This window comes from Bemisia tabaci, chromosome 1 (genome assembly GCF_918797505.1).
Source record: "Bemisia tabaci chromosome 1, PGI_BMITA_v3".
In the NCBI taxonomy this organism is placed as follows: domain Eukaryota; kingdom Metazoa; phylum Arthropoda; class Insecta; order Hemiptera; family Aleyrodidae; genus Bemisia; species Bemisia tabaci.
Genome location: NC_092793.1, coordinates 45,842,997 through 45,859,231, shown reverse-complemented (window position 1 = coordinate 45,859,231; position 16,235 = coordinate 45,842,997). Strand labels below are relative to the sequence as shown.

At 40.0% G+C, this 16,235-nt stretch overlaps 1 protein-coding gene across 1 annotated transcript in view; it reads right to left on the bottom strand.

Annotated features, from left to right (window-relative positions):
* Positions 1-8,398, bottom strand: part of LOC109038875 (sorbitol dehydrogenase) — a 29,928-nt gene extending 21,530 nt beyond the window's left edge. Inside the window, exons 1-4 of the mRNA XM_019054111.2 lie at positions 8,194-8,398; positions 3,199-3,232; positions 2,381-2,545; positions 242-401 (exon numbers count right to left, since the gene is read on the bottom strand). Coding sequence (XP_018909656.1) covers positions 242-401; positions 2,381-2,545; positions 3,199-3,232; positions 8,194-8,268 — 434 coding nt within the window. The 5' untranslated portion in view covers positions 8,269-8,398. The remainder of the gene's footprint in view (positions 1-241; positions 402-2,380; positions 2,546-3,198; positions 3,233-8,193) is intronic.
* Between the last annotated feature and the right edge of the window lie 7,837 nt (positions 8,399-16,235).

The following is a 16,235-nucleotide window of genomic DNA, read 5'->3' as shown; positions in this document are numbered from 1 at the left end:
AATGATGACTGATGAACAACTTTTTGAGTGTAAAATTCGCCGAATGATGACCGATGAATGTCGGGGTGAGCATTTTGTTCGGCGAGTTTTTGCAAATTAGGTCCCGTTTATTGAACAAGATGCTCAACTCTTCAATCGTCAGCAGTAGCTTTTACACCATGGAGAAGAAAGAAGTGCGCGGTCTTAAATGAGTGTTGTTTTTTGGCGGGAGGAATGATGAGGATATGCAAGCCTGACTCACTTGTGGCAGAAATCAGCAGCGTGAACGTAGAATCGGCTAAGGTTTCCATGATCCGGTGGGGTTGCGCAGAAGTAGATTTGCGAGCACAGGTTGTATCTACCCTCTTTGCAGAAAGAGCAGGTGCGGCAAGGTACACCGGGTTCGATGGCTACTCTGTCACCTAAGTTAAAGACAATAAATCACAAACATTAATATTATGGACACATCGAAGGGACAAGACTACAACTATAGGATGCGAGATGCTCAATGAAGGAGCCAGAAAAACTTTACCTCGCTTTGCGGCGTGGTGGCATTTCGTGTAAAATCTCATCGTGATAAAGAATTCAATAATCAGTGTTTTTCATTGTGATTTTGTTTGGTACATAAATGACAAAATTGGGTGCGCTTTGAGAAAATCGAATAAGTTGCGACAAATAAATCCGTCTCCTCGACAATTTCTCGATGCGCTGAGAAAAATACTGAAGGAGCATGTTTGTTGGCCTACCGTGAAAATTGAAGGAGAAATACATGCAGATTTCCCCCGTTACGTCTGTTTTTTGAGAGATTGGTTTCATTTTTCTCTCTATGAAAATTACATGATATCGATAAAGAGCCTGTCAAAAATCGATAAATCTATAATAGATAATATTCGATACATCGTGAACTGGGGAAATTGATCGTCTTTCTCCCAAAGTTTGACTAACGAATTTTTGCGTCTTTTTTACAAATGCCTTTAAAGCTTCTCCTATAGTCTTTCTCTTTTTCTCCCTTTTTCTCTCTCTTCCTCATCCCTCTTTCTCTCTTTATTCCTTCCTTTCCCCATTTTTCTCATTTTCCCTCAACTTGTTTTGTCTACTCTGTGACTTGAAATTTTGTGAGTATTTTCTTCATGATTTAGGAGAAATTTACAAAAATTTGCAAGGACTGAGTATTGTTGAAGTCCTATTATATACAAATATAGCATGGTACGGAATTAGGCAACATAAATTGGACGTATTTCTACCAAACGGAACTATGCGCATCAAGACATGAGCCCTGAGACCTATAAAAATATATGCATAACAGGGCTCACGCCATAATGCACATGGTTCCGTTTGGCAGAAATACTTTCAATTGAAGTTAGGCAGATTTTGATTATATCCTAGCAGTTGTTTCTCGACCCGAGATAGCAGGTCTAAAAGCCAGTCTATTCGTGGCGGCTGAAGCCTCGGCTCTTTCCCTGAAAGTCGCTTGTTAGTGACGTCAAAATTAGTGGCTCGATTCCACTTGGCACTGATTGTAATTCTCTCAGCGAGTCGTTGACCCCAAGAACTCGTCACCGACCGAGTCCAACCCAAGACAACTTTATCAGTCTTCCTCTCGAGCGATTCTTTTCCACCGACTTCCCAGTCTAAGGGTCGAAGATCAGGATAAGGCTGCCTCGAAAAGTAAAGTGAATGCCTGAAAATATATCGGAAACCCGTGCGAAAACTGACACTCTTAACCCTCAATAGTTTATCGATATTGATAATTACATCGATTGTGATGACTTTTGTACGATATTATACCAATACCTTTCACCACGTGTAGTGACCACGTGAGTTGACCGGGCTCGAACCCATGACCTCGGATAAGAAATGCAATCAATCCACAATTCACCAGAAATTTCCACTGATTAAATAGTTTGTTTGATCGTAACATCAAGATTTGTCTGTGTATCTTTACCGCTCATCGAAAATTACAGTAGTATAAAAATCGTCTCAAATGAGATATGAACCCAAGACCTTAAGATCGGACGATCCAGCTGCAATTTGGAGTCGTGTCAAGTTTTTCTCATCGCCGGGGAAAATTCTTGGGCTCGTTTACCGATAAAATAGGTCAATTTTCAGTATGAAGAATCAAAATTTTCGCCACTATACACGGAAGATTTGTACACCCAAACATGAAAAAATGACTAAAAATGTATAGGTTCGCGTCACATCGATATTTATCGGTGGAATCGATAAATCTATGTTCGATACTCTCATTTTTGATAGCTCGTCTTCTTTTCGATGGGCAACTCCGATAAAATTGGGCTAAAAGTGAGCAGGCGTTTTCCCCTCACAATTGTGGGATTTTCAGTTCCGTATACAATGTTTTTCACACACGACGGCAAACGAACCGAAGGGTGTCATGTTTTACCTGGTTTGAGAGTTTTGACTTTTTCTCCAACTTTGTAAACGATTCCACTGGCTTCGTGACCGATGATCATTGGGTCTTTGACAATGAAGTCTGCAATTCTTCCGTGGGTCAAATAGTGGACATCGGAGCCGCAAATGCCAACGCAATGCATTTGAATCAGAACCTCTGTAACATATCAATTAAACAAATATCGAAATGATTACATTCTTTGGTAAGAGTGAAAAAAAGGGAGGGGGGGGGGGGGTTCCAGTGATACGAGGGGTGAGCCGTGCCGTAGCACAGTGGCAAAGGGGACCATTAAACTAACCTGCTGTGGAAGAGCGCACAGATACTTTTTGAATCATGGTAGTTTATAGTGAAATCAGTTTTATTTATCAATGCAACTGTATCTCTATGGAACTTATGAAACGAAGCCATTTCTTAATGTTACGTTCTTCACGCTAAAAGAAAAATCAGACACGATTTGAACAGCACCTGATGACACCAAAGTTTAAAATTTTTACTCCTTGTTTGCTCTTTTGCAGCGATTAAATTATAGCTCATTTTACATTATCCTCTTTTGAGAAGAATGTAGAACAAGTATAATATTTTTCACTTCAGGCGTCACAAACAGCATAGAAATAAAAACATTTCATTTTTTATTTTTAATTAATTTTGTAATTAATTTTTTAAACAAATTTGTATTTTATTTCATATTGGATGGCAACATTTCCTCTACCCACCCCCAGGGAGGGTGAGAAAGTAAAAAATTATGCAGGGATTGCAGGTGCCAAACTCTTAAGTCTGAAAAACTAATGATAATGCAGCTTATGACTTACCATTTTCTTTGGGTTCAAGGATTGGTTTTTGTTCCTGGAACAATCAAAAATGAAACCTGGTTAGATAATCTGAGTTTTATAACGTTTTTCAAATACTTGTAGATGACGCATAATGATACTATTTGTATTTATTTCCTTTGCAACGAGTACCTTATACTTCCCTAGTAGCTGTCATCTATGTGTTGAGAATCGTCAAGTTTTCTAATCAGGAATGAGTTTGAGAGTCGAATCGTTTGAGATGCCATTCAATGGTCAACAAATCTAATTAGAGTTCAAACAAGGGTTCTTTTCATCTCTGATTTGCTCCAAAAATTTGCTCTTGCTAATTACAATTTTCCATTGACAATTTTGAATTCTAAATTTTAAAACCACGGGATGAATAAAATTTGAAACTCAAACTGAATGGGAACTAAATAGACATCATTTTGCAATGTAGAAATAGGTACAATATCTGACCCATGTACAGCAATTGTGGCATTAGTGGTCTTATGCTGATACGTGATTTTATGATTAAGTCAAAAATAATATTTCTTCATTGCAAAAGGTTGTCCAAATGAGCATTAACGTGAGTTTACGTTTGAGATTGTTTTCTTTACCTCGCGTTTAAGTCTCTGGATTTTTTTCTTTTTTCTTTTTACAATTTAGCAAAATTCCTCGGGAAACACAAACGTATGAGTAGAGAGCAAACAAGTGTGCATAAGGTAAAGGTGTATAGAATTTTTGCCCAGCATTACAGTCCTAAACAGCGTTCTTTAACTATTTCTTTCAGTGCGGCTTAACGAAAAATTGAAAAAAAAAGGGCTACAGAAAGAATGGTAGAAGAAGGGAGAAAAATTGTGATAAAAGGAGGAAGAAACATAAGGAGAAAATGAGGAAAGGCTAGGAAAGAGAGAAAGGGGAAAAGAAAGGGGAAAATCGAAAAAAGGACTAGTAAATGAGGGGGCGTAAAAGGGAGAAAATGATGTAGAAAGGAAAGGAAGACAAACGGAGAAATATGTAGGGAGAAAAGGAGTAAAAAAGAAGAAAAGGAATGGAAAAGGAGGGGAAGAGGAGGGGGAAAGGAGATAAAGAGGAAAACTAGAGAGAAAAGTAAAGGGGGGGGGGAGTCAGGGGAGAAAAGGATGAAACGAGGAGTAGAAGCGAGAAACAGAGATAAGGAAGAGAGGGAAGAATAGAAATAAAAACAGAGACAAGGGGGAAAAGGAGAAAGGAGACAAAAATGGAAGTTCTGAGCAGGTCCCTACTTTTAAAGTAAAAAAACATACGTTAAAACTGGAAATCGGTTACTGGACATATCGCTACGTTAATTTTTCAGTGACGTTAGCATATTATGTTTCATAATCGTCGACGCGCGCCCCGTTCCGGGCGGTCAGAGACCACACGTGATTCTCAACTCACGTGAGTCCAAAGCTCGAAGTTGCTCCTTACAGCTTCTACTCGTTCCCAACTTGTGCATTAAAAGCACAACAACCTAACTGGTCCGCTCGCGTTGGATGCTAATACTCGTGCAAAAAATGGATTATTTCAGCTTTTCCTCAGATGAAAGGAACAGCATGCTACGATCCGGCCATTAATGCGTGTCCTTTGAGCTTTGAGATTATCATATGATTGAAAAGAACAATCAACATTCCAACTAAATTTTTATACTCTCACTATACGGTACTGAGCTCCCCCCCCCCCCCCCCCCCCCGCGTTTACCGCGTTTGAGCAGTACTGTAGGCCTCTTACAAAGAGATCGATCTTTCCATACTCATTTTTTTTCAGGATATATATACGTGACATTTTCTTGAAAAAACGGAATGTGAGCGAAAATTCATGAACATGGCAAATGAGAAGGTGTTTTTTTTCAACTTTTAACATCAATTTCCCTACCTGTTCCCTAAAAAAATAAAATCTTCCACCTTTTTTTTTCACGATTCAATGTGGAAAAACTGGGCATATTTCAAGGGTTACAATCTCATATCATAAGTGAGCCTCAGCTGCACAAGTCGCACAGGTTACCTACGTATGAAATGAATTACATGATAAAATTATTGCTATTGCATCGGAGTGTCGTGCATGTTGTCTATTCGCTAATTGAAGGGGCTTCTCGCTCCTCTCATTGAAATTCATTGTAATATAATTATAAAAAGTTGCAATTTTTTTTTTTTTCAAATCACAATTTGCTTATACCTTCCTCATCAATGGGACTCATTTAGCTGATTGTCAGAAATCGGTGTTCATTGATTAAATCATGTAAAAATACTGCAATTTCTGGGTGAATAAAATGCGATTCCTTCGTATTAAATTGCAAAAGGATTTCAACATTTTCGTTGAACTGTGCTACTTCGCTGACTTATAGAGCTTAAAAAATTCCAGAAGATTAGTTCTCTTTCCAAACCCTCCCCTTTTCCACGGCCTATCTACTCTTCCATTGTCTTCAGCTGGCCGCGATAAAGACCCTTACAGACGGAGCATGATACTGATATTATGAAGGTCAAAAGGTCTTTCTCGATCGTAGTTACATTTTTATTTGCTTGTGTTTTAATTTGATATCCGATACAGAAAATATATCATCCACTACGGTCATAACGGAGGAACATTCGCGCGTTCTGACCCAGAACCGCTAGAACTTGCCAACACGTTCTCATATTCGGCATTTTTTTTTTTTTGTGAGCTCACAAATATTTCACGGAAAGCGGCAAGGGTGCTCCAGGTTATCTGTTTACTTATCAAAGTTTTCGTAGCGGAAATTTCGATCGAAAGTTGCACATGAACTTTTGAACTTCTCGGAGCTCTTAGGTCGTTCTTTTTGAGAACTTAAAAATAGTACTCTGAAATCAAGTTTCTAGAACTTGGTAGCGTCTGTCGGTCAAAGAGCTTAAAAATACTGGCGCCGAAATAAAGAGAGAAAGAAATATATGCTTATAAGCATATATTTCTATAGAGTGAACTAGAGTTACTCTATAGAGTGAGCCTGCCTGCAAAGGGTTCTGTTATTGAATTTCACATTGCGATGAGTCAATGAGTTTTTGGTTCCATTTTACCATTCTTACTTTTTACCACGGTTAGTTTTTATTTTGACTTAGGTCACTGTATATTTTAAGTAACGTGAATTGAGATTGCTAGAAGATTGAATTTGGCAAGATTTATCCTTGTTTTTTACATGATATGATGAAAAAATGTATTATATGTGCACATTAAACAAGATGGTAAGATTTGTTTATTAGTTCCAATTCCTGAATCTGAGTTCCTGAAAGCTTTCAGTTCATTGAAAGACTTTTGTGAGGCATTATAAAAACTAAAAAAATGAGACAATCGCACAATATTATAGGATAAAATAAAGACGACATAAGAATGAAATTCAAGAAAATGTATGCTGGGACAAAATTGCTCCGAGGAGGAGAAAGTGTAATTTTGGACAATATTTTCCTCGTTCAATGACTTCGTTTCTAATTTTGAAAAAAATCGATCAATTCGACCTCTCCGATGAAGAAATTCGTACTTTTGCAAGAAATTAAACTTGTTCCGGAGAGAAATTTGGGGGTTTATCAACCGTGCAAAATTGAAAAATTCTCGAGGGAACGTTTTTGATAACTAAATTTGTCAGTTTTGTAAAAGTATTTAACGTTATTACGATAAGATAATTTTTTAAACTTAATGATGGATTAATTTAGGAGTTTTCTATAAGATTCTGGAAAATGACTTAAAAAAGTAGGTACTTTGAGACCTCTTGGCTGTGTGCCACTTACTTTGTTCCGAAAATATGATTGGACATTGGTTATCTAATCTTTGAGTGGATCGCTGTTAACCACTTGTAAGTATCTTTAGGTGCGTAGGAGTTCAAGAGATTCCTTTTTTCTCTCTTTTTTCTCAAATGCAAATTTAGAAGAAATCTATATTGTGATAGCGTTTTCAGCAACTGGTATTTTCAACAGAAACGAGAGCATCTATTTGTTTATCAAGTACTTATCGATTAATTCGCTTTTGACAGTTCTAGAATATTTGAAAAGTTATACGACAAAAAATCGGCTATTAATCGAAATACAGCGGGAGCCTCTTTCATCGATGTTCACGTGCGTGTGAAAAATTATAAAATATAGTGGCAAATTAAAAAAAAATCACATTGACTCTGAGTAATTCTACTGTAAATATAATTTGTTCATTAATTTAAAGGATAGATTTTTATCGCCATTTCCCTGTGCTGTTGTTTTTTTTACTGAGGGCTTCATATGGATTACATTTTGCAACCACTACTTCTGACCCTTTTTAGAAACAACACACATGCCATTGGTTTCCCTATGCAGATATGAGTTTTTATGGGAGAGCCAGAGATAGTGGTTCCTTATTGCAAAATGTAATGTTTTTGTTCCTCTATCATGACTTACTTGGATTTTTTTTCTGTTGAGGGTATATGGTTTCTATACAAAAAACAAAAGAAAAAAAGAAAAAAGAAAGAAAAAAAAAAAAAAGAAATCATGTTTTTCTACCCCTTCTATTTCTCTAGCTTCGCAACGAGAAAATTAACTCTACCGGAGATTCCAACTACGTTATTTACATGATTCTAACGTTAATTTTGCGTGGTCTATATTGTAATTTCAGCCTGCCTTTCTTTAGTCTCACCTCCCTGGGTGGAAATGTGTCGTTCGAAAACTAATCAAAAAATTTCCCCCGATTTTTTTAGGAGAGGGAGGGGAGTATAATCAAGTGGCCTTAAATTAAAGCTGGCACTCAAATCAAAATTAATTCTGTTCTACATTGCTACAGCACAATTAGAATTAGCTATCAACCGACAAGGAACATTGTTTACCCAGTCTTGATAAGCGAGACGACGCGTCAAAAATCTTAACCGAAAAAATCAACAGCACAACACGCCTGGTATGCAGCGTTACGGCCGCGGGCGTGAATTCTCTTTTCTTATCATCTAGGTGCGCTATTCCGGCTATCACGCATGCATTTTTAAAATAAATGATTACACGGAACTTCCCAAGAAAAATGTTTTAAGGCGAGACTCACCATCCTGAGATCATTCTTTTGGTAGAGAACCGCGGATAGATTGCACTTATTGTTCGTCTCCAAGATCGTGGACATGGTGAGGTGGAGGTTGGCGACTTTGGGGGAAGCAAAAACGAAGGAAACGAGCCCGGATCGGAGAAACGACGAACTAATCAAATGGCACTGGTCATTTACGGACTGAAACGAGGAGCAAAGTAAACAAGACTAAAATACGGGACGACACACCTCCCGCGCCTGCGCACAACGATCGCACGCCGCAGAATCAGCTGATAGCGATCAGAATCAGCCGCGCTTCAGATAAACAGTCGGCCGCCACTGGCCGCGTCGCTCAGTGGGGCGAGCCTTTGATAGAGTTCGGACACGGAATTTCTAAACTGAATCCACAAATTTTGATGTTCACTGAAAAAAAATTCTCAGCGTTTTTACCACGATCCGTTGGTACCTTTACCATTTCACTTTTTTTTTACCAATTATTGGTAATTTTACCAAGACAGACTGGTAAGCTTACCTAAAAACCGGTATTTTTACTGTTGTTGCTTTTTTTTCAGGTAAGAATACCACTTTTATTGGTGATCAATTCCCGGTAACTTTGCCATTTTATCTCCGTAATTCTACCACAGTCGATAAAAAATATTGACGTTTTTACCGGGGTCCAGTAAAATTACCAATTCCACAAATGGTAATTTTACCAAGAAAAAACTGGGATCAAATAGAACCCTGAATTCTTAGTAATTTTACCCTTCCTTAGTAAATACACCGAGATTTTTTTTTTTCAGTGTTTATTTCGTTGTATAATCCCGATACATGTAAGGACATTTTTACGAGAAAACCAATGGCACCACTTTCAAACTTCTAAGCTTCGTATTTACGAAAATATATTAGATTTTAAAGTTTCACCATCTCGTCCATCTTACCCCATTGACTCGCTCTATTGTGCGCTCCGCGGCGTGACGTTACGGAGCGCCGGGGGAGGGGAGAGGGGGGGGGGTCACGGAGCACTCCGCTATGTCTGACGTATGTTTACTATCCTGATCTCGTGATGAGCGACATTTGTCGGGCGCATCTTCCCACTTGTTCTCGTTGACCACACAACTGTTGAGGTTCAGGGGTCAGGCATGAACATGTGTCCGTGTCGCACATTATGTCAGCAGCGCGGAAGCGCGAAAAAGGAATTTTATCACCTTGATTCCGATATGGATGAGGATGAGAGGATAAAGAAGAGGGGAAGAAGAAAAAGAGGGTGTGAAAGAGGAAAAATACAGAGGAGAAGAGGCATAAACGTAGGAATTTTTGAGGAATTAAATAAATAAAAGACATACTGGAAATTTTGGCGCCCCTTGTGAATGTGTGCAATGTGCACGATTTGTATCCCTCGCGACAGCCTTGATCCCAAGAGGCTCAATACTTTGTCTCGCTTGTTTAAAAGCACTCTCCACCCATAGCCAGGTGCGAAAATAGAGATCAAAGTTTCCCGAGAAACTAAGGTACCGGGAATGGGAACGAAAATTCCTGAGAGCGTTCTACAGGAATATTCCCCATGGCCCTGCAAAGTGGGCGAGATTACCGTGTAAGTATGTGAGCACGTGTTTTTATTTCTGGACTAAAGTTTCCACTAAGAACTTTGGAAGAGAGGGTGGAATTTTTTTTCCAAGTTTCTAAAGCTTTCATTCACCCTGTGGGTTTCTTCCATGATCGAAGTTCAGCATGGAAGAAACCGTCACCTGCAAGAAGTATTCACTTTGTTGTTTGAAAGTTGGAACCTCTTGCAACTTAATGATAAGAAAGTTACAACTTAGTTGCAACTAAGTTGAAACAAAGTTGAAACTTAGTCGCAACTTTTTGGTTGGATTTGGCTACTTGGAGGGTAGGCTGTGACTGTATGGACTTCATTTGGAGAAAGGTAAAGAATAGTGTATTTTCCTCGGAAGTTACACCAAAAGGAGGGAGAAAAAATATCGAGAAATGTTTCGGCTGTAAAATTAAGTTGACGTGTTTCTGATGCCCAGAGAAACGCACGTTTGAAATCTAAAAAGTTACATGGAGGCTTATGTCACACAGCAAGCTGTAAACTCGAATAAGCTGAGGCAGAAAATGAGCTTTAACGTTCAGTTTTTCACCAATTATACCGCGAGATGCGTTTTTTGGAAATATGACTAACGCTTTTTTTCTTTTAAAATGCCACCTTCTTGAAGTGCTAATTTCACGCCCGATTTCTCTCTTGAAATTGCACATTACGGATAATCAAAGTAACTTTGTTACGGCCACGTATTTTCTTAATTAATGCACCACCAACCGAAAGTCACTTTTATCTCTACGCGAGAAAAAGAGTTTATCTCTATATTTAATGCTTCAGCACACCTTGGTGAGGATAATTAGGGTGTGCCGTAAAATGAAGATTCTGCGCACGTGTGGAGGCGGAGAAAAATGGAGTTGAAATCAACGGGAAAGCTCTCACAGATGCCCGGCTGTCGACTGCAGGCTGAAAGAAAAAATTACTATTTTGCTGAAAGAGGCCTGCCCAACGACATTGGGCCTGCCCCAGTATCCCCCCCCCCTTGCCACCAGGGAGTCTGGGGGGTAAGGAATACCCCCCCCCCCCAGTTTAGGGAGGATTCGGGAGGGCCTCTCCTGGAAAATTTACAAAAATTAAACTATATGGCTTTGAGGCTTCCGTGGTGCAGATTTTAGAAAATACTAATTGAATGAGCACAATGCTTTCATTTAAGACTCCACATTAAAAGAGATAAATATACTCGACGAAGGTTTTTTCCAGCATCCGTATTTTTTTTCGGAGGGGAAGGGGTGGCAGATGATACTATTTTCAATTCTAGGGGGGCAGGGCAGGTCCCTTCTGGCCCCCTTCCTAGGCCTATGAATAAAACTCAGTAAACCAAGCAGAAAAGGTCAGTTTTAAATCAAACATTTAGGTGATTCACTTATTTTCGTAATAAAGAAACTCGTCAAAATATAAACTAGTCGAATAGCACCAAAGCGTTTCCTCCCCTAAAAATCGCCTCTAAAGTTTGGAGACGCAACCATCCCAACGAGAGACCAATTTGAAATGTATGTGAACTGTGTAAGGACCTTTCACACTTGATGAAGAGTCAGCCCAAGAATAGAGCAGGGCCGGATTTACGGTGGCCACATGGGCCATGGCCCATGGCGGCAAATTTTGCAAATCTTTTTTAAATGTAGGCATAAAAAAATCTGACTTATAGAAAAAAAATACAAACAAGAAAAGGCGAAAAAATCTCTAATTTCCTGAGAGTATAGTAATTTCTAATTTTGTCGTCTTTCAGTGATACAAAAGATAGCACCTTCAATTAGTCGAGTTAAGAGTGAAACCAAACACGCAATTTGGCCTGGAACGGCGGCGCGGCTTAGAGAGAAATGATGACGACGACTTGAGATGAAAAGGAGAAGCCCTCGGCGCGGCGGTCAGCATGTAACACGTATTAGCGCCTACAAGACTGCATGAATACTTCACGCATTGCATCAAACACAGCGCGGTCACTGCGGTCAGCGTAAAACGCATAGAGCCTACAAGAATGCATGAATACTATACACGCAATGCGCCAAACACAGAGTGTGCGTGCGGTCAGCCTGAAACGCATAGCGCCCACAAGACTGCATGAATACTTCACGCATTGCGCCAAACACGGTGCGGTCTGAGCGGCGCGGCGGCGCGGCGGAAGTTAAAATTTTTAAACCACATTATTATGTTTGTTCTTTCATAATTATTTTTTCGTTCATTTATTATAAATGGAAGGCCTTGTCCGCACAGAGGTGTAGGTTTACGTAACTTAACTTTCGCCTAAAGTTCCGTGAACTTTTGCTAGTAGTGTTGCCCTGGAGTGGAGATCAAAATACCTCTTGAAAATCTCAGAAAAAGAAACTGCGCTCGAGCCTCAGTGTAGTGACGCATTTTTATTTTGTGAGTAAGCATTTTTGACGTAATGGATTCAATGAATGCAATTGGTGTGGTAATTTCGGACTCCAACAAAATCCTTGATCGCATGGCAAAGATTACTTGTCTTACATTCCGACAAAGAAAGAGAGAAACAATGTAAACATATTGACGCGCGCGGTTTCCACTCCCCACCCTCCTCACCTCTTTGCTCTTAGTTTGGCGCAAGATACACAGTTAACGCCTAATTTACCATGTAAATGCCTGGTTATGATCCGACAAACAGCCAAAATACTGCGCTTTTGAGTCAGGTCAGACGTCATTACCTATGTTTTTACGCGTGTTGCTTGTGACGTTTTAGCGCTCAAGAAAAGTTGACGTCACGCATTGACCGTGCGTAAATGAATGACACGTCAACCCGCTCATAAAATCAAAGGCCATCGATCTCCTTTCCAAAAGTAGCATAGTTTTGATCATCGATTGGCATCGTCAAAAAATGAGAACTCTCTCTTTACTGAATGTTACTCTTTGAACTCCGCTGGTAAGTGCATCGTTCATAAGGATAATAATATGGAGATCATGAAATGAAGAGAGCAAAACGTTGAAGGCTCGCTGATGAGGAGGTCTTTTTTTTGAGGGGGGCGGGGGGAGGAGACTCTTTACCGCGTTTTTATTCTCAATAATATTGACGCGAGGATTGCGTGTTCAATTTACTGTTAATTATCGACATCCTCAGATATACTATAAAATAATTGTGATCGTGTCATTCGAAACGTATCTTGAGGTGGAAACTCATCAATTTATCAATTTAAGAAAAACCCAATTGACTGCCCGTACGGTGAAACTGAGGCCGAACTTCAAGTAAACAACACCTACCAACAGAATCGCAACATCATTTATCGGCTTCATCGAAGTTTATGGAGTGAGATAAATGTTTGTTTATCACATATATAACTATTCGCGCTCCCTGGTAGATGTATTGCCTATGCGACGAAATTGAAGGCGTACTTCAAGCGGACGATGTCTAACAACAGAATGATACAGATTCATTATCGGTTTTAGGGGGCCCCACCCAAGAGAAAGGGGTAACGAAAACTTATCAGCACCCCAAGAATTTTTGAGCCAGACCAAGACTGGCTGGTCCCACTTTCCTTGCGTACACAAATGTTTCGTTCGTCATCTCAAAAAACATCCCATAAACTTTAAAACACTGGAAGCTACAGCACATACGTTGTCATTTCAAACTTCAAAAATTCTCCCTATATTTTCGCTTTTTCCTCTTCCTCTTCTTCTACTTCTTTTTCTTTTTCTTCTTCCTCCTCCTCTATTTCTTTTTCTTGTATTTTTCTTCTTCCTCTTCCTCTGCTTCTTTTTCTTTTTCTTCTTCATCTTCTTCCCTCCTTTCTATTTTCTCTTTTCTCTCATCTAATTTTAGTGCCTCTGTTGTGATGGTGTTGGAAGCAGCCAACCTTTAAGCTGAGTGTCCATAAATTGCCACCTCCCGCAGACATTGACGATCTCAGCATTTGCGAGGTTATTTCAGTGAAGAAGAATGGAAGGTGCCAGCGTTATCACGACACGTGAGTGCTTGTATAATTTAAAAAAAATAAACATCTGATGCCGCCACGAGTCCCTTTTTTATAGGAGGTAAAGGACAGGTTGGAGCGTTTTATTTTTAATTACCTACACATTGCGATATTCCATTCAAGAGATAAATTTTTTGAACTGTCTGTGGATCTTTGACATTTGACTCCGCGGAAGAATAAAAATCGGAAACCTCCTTTCCCTCGAAGATTAGAATTTTATTTTCGTGCGACGGCTTACCACTGCTGCACTCCGCACCGCGCGGCAGCCGGAAACCCTGCAAGATCCGAACGATTCTTCATGAAATTTGGCATAATCTTGCGAGAGTGATTACCTACAATCATCTCTTTAATTTATTGAAAGAACCAATATTGATAGCAACAGTTTTTGTGTACCGATTGTTGAGGCAGTTTCTGATACACTTCACCTCATTTTACAAATTTTTGATAACGGACGCCGTGAAGGAGGGGTATCGGAAAACGTGCAAACTCGTTGAAATACGATCGATATCGGTGAACCTATGAAAATATTAGCTCGATGTCTCTCAATTAATTACAAGACAAATATCGATATTTGATGAGCGTTCGATACCGTCGTCCATGAAACGTGCACCATGATTAGGAGTTAATCAAATAGAGGGTATCAGACCCTCTCCCGGATGCGAAAAAGCCTTTCATTACATTTGTTCCCATTAAGCGCCAGTCTTGTCATTTTGTATGAATTTATGCACGCTTTTCCGATGACTAAGTAGTGTGAAGATAGACTTTATTAAGAGTTCAGAAGCACCATCGCGCGAGCTTTTATGAATTACGTTCGCCGCGCCGCGCCGGCCATTCTCCTTGCTCCTCCCCCCCCCCCCCCCTCCCCCCCCCCCTCCCCACGGTTTACAGATTTTGTGCTTCAGCTCTGAACCGTGAAAGCTGAGGGTCTCACAGGTCATGGATCAAAGACTGACCTCGTTCAAGAGTCTCAATGACTGTCGTTGTTGATACCCTCCCTTCCGCACTCGAAAAGAAAAAACACGCAGTCGGTAAGTAATGTAGGCTGCAACATTATTTTCAGAGACAATAATGACAGTGAAAGTCCGCAAACACATGACTTTTTGGCGGTTTTGAGTTCGCTGCAGAAATGGTATGCAGTAGATGCCTTTTTATCTGCCAACAAAATATTTTAGTCGAAAAAAAAATTTTGAAGTTGCCACAAAACGTAGACGAACTTTAAACACGTGTCGCGTGCCGCCGCGCAGCATATTAATAACGCGCGCTCCCCCGGGAAGAACCGTCTGAAAGTTTAGGAGAGAAATTACGTCACGGAATCAGGCCAATCAAACTAAACAACAAAAATAAGAAGAGAAACCTCACAGCACGTTGATGACAGCGCAGAGGTACATCTATTCGTGATTGATGGATGTCCATGTTGCATATGCAAAATCGAAGGCGCAACCAGGGCCGGATTTAGAGGGTGGCCACATGGGCCGCGGCCCATGGCGGAAATTTTACAAGTTTTTTTTAAATGTTGGTATGTAAAAGATCGGATTCAGAAAAAAATTACATTCGAGAAAAGGCAAAAAAATCTCTCATTTCCTGAGAGTATAGTAATTTCTGATTTTGTCTTCTTCGGTGATACAAGAGACAGTACCTTTAATTAGTCGAGTTAAAAGAGAAATCAAACACGCGATTTGGCCTGAAATGGCGCGGCGACGACAGCAATGATGACGAGGACTTGAGATGAAAAGGAGAAACCCTCGGCACGGCGGTTGGCATGTAGCACATATAAGCGCCTACATAACTGCATAGATACTTCACGCATTCCGTTAAACAACGCGGTGAGCGCGCGACGCATAGCGCCTACAAGACTGCATGAATACTTCACGCATTGCGTCAAACACATTTCGGTCGACGCAGACCCGCCACAAGGGGGGAGATACTGGGTCCTTGGTACCGTGGCCAATGTTACCCGTGAAAAACCACTACGAATTCACATGCAACCCTTGTTTCGTAAGAACAAGTGAACAATTTACCTTAAAAATTTCGCAAAAGGTGAATAGATTTTCAGAAACACGCTGGGGCACTGTAGAATTCTTCTTAAATTTTCAAAGAAGTATACTTCTAGGAAAATTTCTATCTATTTTCGAGATTTTCAGTACAGAGGGATATTTTTCGTAACTGCGTTTCATTTTCTTCCATCGTCAGATGCTAAGAGTCTCCAGTCTGGGCATCCTCGACTTCAATGGCTCATGGCTCAACTCCCTTGTCATAGACAAACGAAGGGGGAGTCCACGGGGGCCTGGCCCTCTTAGAACTGAATTTAGTATCATATGCCCCCCCCCCCAAAGAAAAAAAAAATTAAAATTTTCTAGATGTTTTGAATGCAACAATTCGCAATTATTTTGTGCTGAAAGTAGGAAAAAAAAACATAATTATTCCGCAGAAATTGATGGAAAAATTCTTTATGGAAGCTTCAAAATGCGTCCGATTAGTCGTATAAATTCTAAAATTTCTCGGGGGATGCCCCTCAGACCCCCCCCCCCTCCGTGCTTGGGGCCCGGACC